General features: G+C 44.9%; 1 protein-coding gene across 1 annotated transcript in view; it reads left to right on the forward strand.

Annotated features, from left to right (window-relative positions):
• The first annotated feature begins 1,018 nt into the window (after window positions 1-1,018).
• tyro3 (TYRO3 protein tyrosine kinase) overlaps window positions 1,019-5,000 on the forward strand; it is a 16,102-nt gene continuing 12,120 nt past the window's right edge. Inside the window, exons 1-6 of the mRNA XM_062440044.1 lie at window positions 1,019-1,133; window positions 1,355-1,470; window positions 1,613-1,802; window positions 2,670-2,812; window positions 3,272-3,410; window positions 4,290-4,413. Coding sequence (XP_062296028.1) covers window positions 1,393-1,470; window positions 1,613-1,802; window positions 2,670-2,812; window positions 3,272-3,410; window positions 4,290-4,413 — 674 coding nt within the window. The 5' untranslated portion in view covers window positions 1,019-1,133; window positions 1,355-1,392. The remainder of the gene's footprint in view (window positions 1,134-1,354; window positions 1,471-1,612; window positions 1,803-2,669; window positions 2,813-3,271; window positions 3,411-4,289; window positions 4,414-5,000) is intronic.

Consider the following 5,000-nt stretch of genomic DNA (forward strand, 5'->3'; position numbering starts at 1 on the left):
ACTAGTGAAATATCTTCATAACCTGTCTGAGCCTTCAACTTCTAGTCCAAGAAACTCAGATATGAATCATACAGCGAGTGTGTGTGTGTGTGTGTGTGTGGGTGTGTGTGTGTGTGCGCTGTGAGTCACACAGTTTTCAGCACACACACATTTGTCCTTCTATCGTTGTGAGGACCCTCTCTGAACCTTAAACCAGGTCTGAAGTTAGTCTCAAAGTGAAGGAAAGTATCTCATCAGTACTGAGCTCTAAGATACACACACACACACACACACACACACACACACACACACACACACACACACCCACACACACACACACACCCACACACACACACACACACACAGCTCGTTGAGGAGTGTTGGCTTTAACCCAAAGGTCGGCCCTGGCGGGTGGAGCTGAGTTTACTGTAAGCTTTAGAGCAGCAGTCACATGTTCAGTGTGATAACATCTGGGACAAAGGTCAGGTTTAGGTTAGGTCTATATAATGTCCCTGTGTGTGTGTGTGTGTGTGTGTGTGGGTGTGTGTGTGTGTGTGTGTGGGTGTGTGTGTGTGTGTGTGGGGGTGTGTGTGTGTGTGTTTCCAGTAACAGTGTCACATGTTCAACAGGATCCTCCAATCAGAAGCTCAGCTGATGTCATTTTACTGATAGACGATCAATACTGCTGTCTGTGTGTGTGTGTGTGTGTGTGTGTGTCTGTGTGTGTGTCTGTGTGTATATGTGTGTGTGTTAAACTGTGTGTGCGTGTGTGTGTGTGTGTGTCTCTGTGTGTGTGTGTGTGTGTGTCTCTGTGTGTGTGTGTGTGTGTTAAACTGTGTGTGCGTGTGTGTGTGTGTCTCTCTGTGTGTGTCTCTGTGTGTGTGTGTGTGTGTGTGTGTTAAACTGTGTGTGTCTCTGTGTGTGTCTCTGTGTGTGTGTGTGTGTGTGTGTGTGTTAAACTGTGTGTGCGTGTGTGTGTGTGTCTCTCTGTGTGTGTCTCTGTGTGTGTGTGTGTGTGTGTGTGTGTGTGTGTGTGTGTGTGTGTGTGTGTGTGTGTGTGTCTCCAGGTGTGAACAGCAGTGTGAAGTTTTATTGTGAAGCTAGGAACCTCAGAGGGATCTCGGTGTCCAGAACAGGAACCGTCCACATTAAAGGTGAGTCCGCCTGTTGCTTAGCAACAGGTAAGCTAACAGGTCACAGAAACAGAGCAGAGCTGGTTAGCATGATTAGCATTATTAGCATTTTTAGCATTATTAGCATGATCATCATTAGCATTATTAGCATTATCATCATTATTAGCATTATCAGCATCATTAGCATTATTAGCATTATCAGCATCATTAGCATCATTAGCATCATTAGCATTGTCTCTCAGTGTTGCCGTCGGCGCCGGTTGAGCTGCAGGTTCTGAAGATGGAGGACAACAATGTCACGTTGTCATGGAAACCAGGAGTCACAGGACACTCAGAGCTGTCCAGCTGCAAAATCCAGGTAACACACACACACAGTAACACACACACACACACACACACACACACACACACACACACACACACACACACACACAGTAACACACACACACACACACACACACCCACACACAGTGTAATCAGCTGCCCCCCCCCCCCCGTAGGTGAGGCAGTCAGCTGGGAGGCTCAGAGTGAAGCACCTCCTCCTCCAGCAGGAGGTGCAGGTTCCTCCTCACAGGCTGCAGCTGTCTGCTCTCTACAGTCACTGGAACTACAGCTTCAGAGTGTCCTGCGTCAACGAGGTGGGGGAGTCGCCCCCCTCCCCCTGGCTCTCCTTCCTCACACCTGAGTCAGGTAAGACATGATGAGGTCACAGTGATGAGGTCACAGTGATGAGGTCACAGCGATGAGGTCACAGCGATGAGGTCACAGTGATGAGGTCACAGTAATGAGGTCACAGTGATGAGGTCACAGTAATGAGGTCACAGCGATGAGGTCACGGTGATGAGGTCACAGCGATGAGGTCACAGCGATGAGGTCACAGTGATGAGGTCACAGTGATGAGGTCACAGTTTACAGTGAATTTATTCAGACTGATGAACTTTATTTAGTTTCACATTAATGTTCAAAATCACTGAGACATAAATAAATAAATAAATAAATAAATAATGAATATTTAATAGATTAGAGTTTATAATTCACCACAGAGACTCTGCTGCTGGTTTCCTGTTTTCTCTGAGCTGCAGAGAGCTTTGTGTGTGTGTGTGTGTGTGTGTGTGTGTGTGTGTGTGTGTGTGTGTGTGTGTGTGTTGGAGCTCAGCCAGTAGATTCCAGTTTCTCTCCGTACAATCAGCTTTTGTTTGTGGCCTCAATCCATCTGAACCCTCAGCAGCGCCTCCTGCAGGAGGAGAGAAGAACCTCCTCCTCTCTGCCTCTCCTCCTGCCTCCTCCTCTCTCCTCCTCTCTCCTCCTCTCTCCTCCTCTCTGCTCCTCTCTCCTCCTCTCTCCTCCTCTCTCCTCCTCTCCCCTCCTCTCTGCTCCTCTCTTACTGAATATTATGATTTTTTATCTTCTGCAGTAAAACCCTGTGTGTGTGTGTCTGTGTGTGTGTGTCTGTGTGTGTGTCTGTGTGTGTGTGTGTGTCTGTGTGTGTGTGTCTGTGTGTGTGTGTGTGTGTGTGTGTGTCTGTGTGTGTCTGTGTGTGTGTGTGTGTGCCTACAGTGCCCTCCGCAGCTCCCAGGAATCTGACCTTTGACCTGTCAGAGAAGGAGCTGATCCTGAGGTGGGCGGGGCTTCAGGAGGAGGAGCTTCAGGGCAAACTGCTGGCCTACAAGCTGCAATGGATTCTGGGAGGAGAATCACAGGTGAGACATGACTCGTCAATATCCTGATCAATCATCAATAATCAATAATCAGTAATCAGTAATCAATGCCAGAGTGATGAGCAGCTGTGTTGTGTTCAGGAACCTCTGCTGTGTTGTGTTCAGGAACCTCTGCTGTGTTGTGTTCAGGAACCTCTGCTGTGTTTTGTTCAGGAACCTCTGATGTGTTGTGTTCAGGAACCTCTGCTGTGTTGTGTTCAGGAACCTCTGCTGTGTTGTGTTCAGGAACCTCTGATGTGTTGTGTTCAGGAACCTCTGATGTGTTGTGTTCAGGAACCTCTGCTGTGTTGTGTTCAGGAACCTCTGATGTGTTGTGTTCAGGAACCTCTGATGTGTTGTGTTCAGGAACCTCTGATGTGTTGTGTTCAGGAACCTCTGATGTGTTGTGTTCAGGAACCTCTGATGTGTTGTGTTCAGGAACCTCTGATGTGTTGTGTTCAGGAACCTCTGCTGTTTAAGGAAACGTCAGCGCTGCTCTCTGGAGGAGGACGATTCTTTAACGCTTCCTTCCAGGTGTCGGCCTGCACAGTGGTGGGATGTGGACCGTGGAGCGCTGCGGTGCTGGTTCTGCCTGCCTCAGGTACTAATATACATTATATATTATATATTATATATTATTATATATTATATTTACATAATATTATTATTATATAATTATTTTATATATTATTATGTAATTATATAATATTATTATTATATTATTATACATTATATATTATTATATAATTATATAATATTATTATTATATTATTATATATATGCGGTGCTGGTTCTACCCCCCCCCCCCCCAGGCTTGTACAGGAGGCACTGGGCTTGATGGGTTAGGGTTCTCTTAAAGCTTCACAGCTGTTCAGTTCCTTCATATTGTGGAAATGTTCTTACTTTCACTATCAAACAGTCCTGAGTACCTGAATATACTGAATGAGGTCAGCTGACTACCTGAATATACTGAATGAGGTCAGCTGACTACCTGAATATACTGAATGAGGTCAGCTGACTACCTGAATATACTGAATGAGGTTATTATTCCATCAGTGGAACGAACATATTCCAGGATTCATGAGGCTCAGATAGAGACAGACTCATCCTCAGTAGATCCTCATAGAAACAAAGCCTCAGAAGAGCTGCTGATATCAGAGCTGAAGGATCCAGATATTACACTGAGACGTTCTTATTGGCCAGACAGCGTTTATATATTATATATTTATACTTTTATATATTTATACTTTTATATATTTATGCTTTTATATATTTATACTTTTATATATTTATACTTTTATATATTTATGCTTTTATATATTTATACTTTTATATATTTATACTTTTATATATTTATACTTTTATAATTGTATAAACTGGGACATGAATTGATAAAGTATCTGATCAGATAATAAGGTTTGATAAAAGATTAATGTGTTCATAGATTGATTGATTATTGATTATTGATTATAATCATCAGTGCAGGTCTCGGTCCAGCGGAGCCACATGTGGGTGGGGCTTCTGCTCGGGCTGCTGGTTGCCACGGTGACGGGTCTGCTGCTGACATCACTAGCCCGCCACCGCGAGAAAGAAACGCAGTTTGGGTACGACACACACACACACACACACACACACACACACACACACACACACACACACACACACACACACACACACACACATAGACACACAGACACACACACACACATAGACACACACACACACACACACACACACACACACACAGACACACACACACAGACACACAGACATAGACACACACACACACACACACAGACACACACACACAGACACACACAGACATAGACACACACACACACACAGACACACAGACAGACACACACACACACACACACACATAGACACATACACACACAGAGACACACACACACACACACACAGACACACACACAGACACACACACAGACATAGACACATACACACACACACACACACACATATACACACAGACACACACACAGACACACACACACACACACACACACAGACATAGACACATACACACACACACACACACACACATACACACACACACACACAGACACACACACACACACACACACACACACAGACACACACACACACACACACACACACACACACACACACACACACACACACACACACATTGCAGAAAGCATGAATAACA

The sequence above is a fragment of the Scomber scombrus genome, chromosome 19 (assembly GCF_963691925.1).
Source record: "Scomber scombrus chromosome 19, fScoSco1.1, whole genome shotgun sequence".
Classification (NCBI taxonomy): domain Eukaryota; kingdom Metazoa; phylum Chordata; class Actinopteri; order Scombriformes; family Scombridae; genus Scomber; species Scomber scombrus.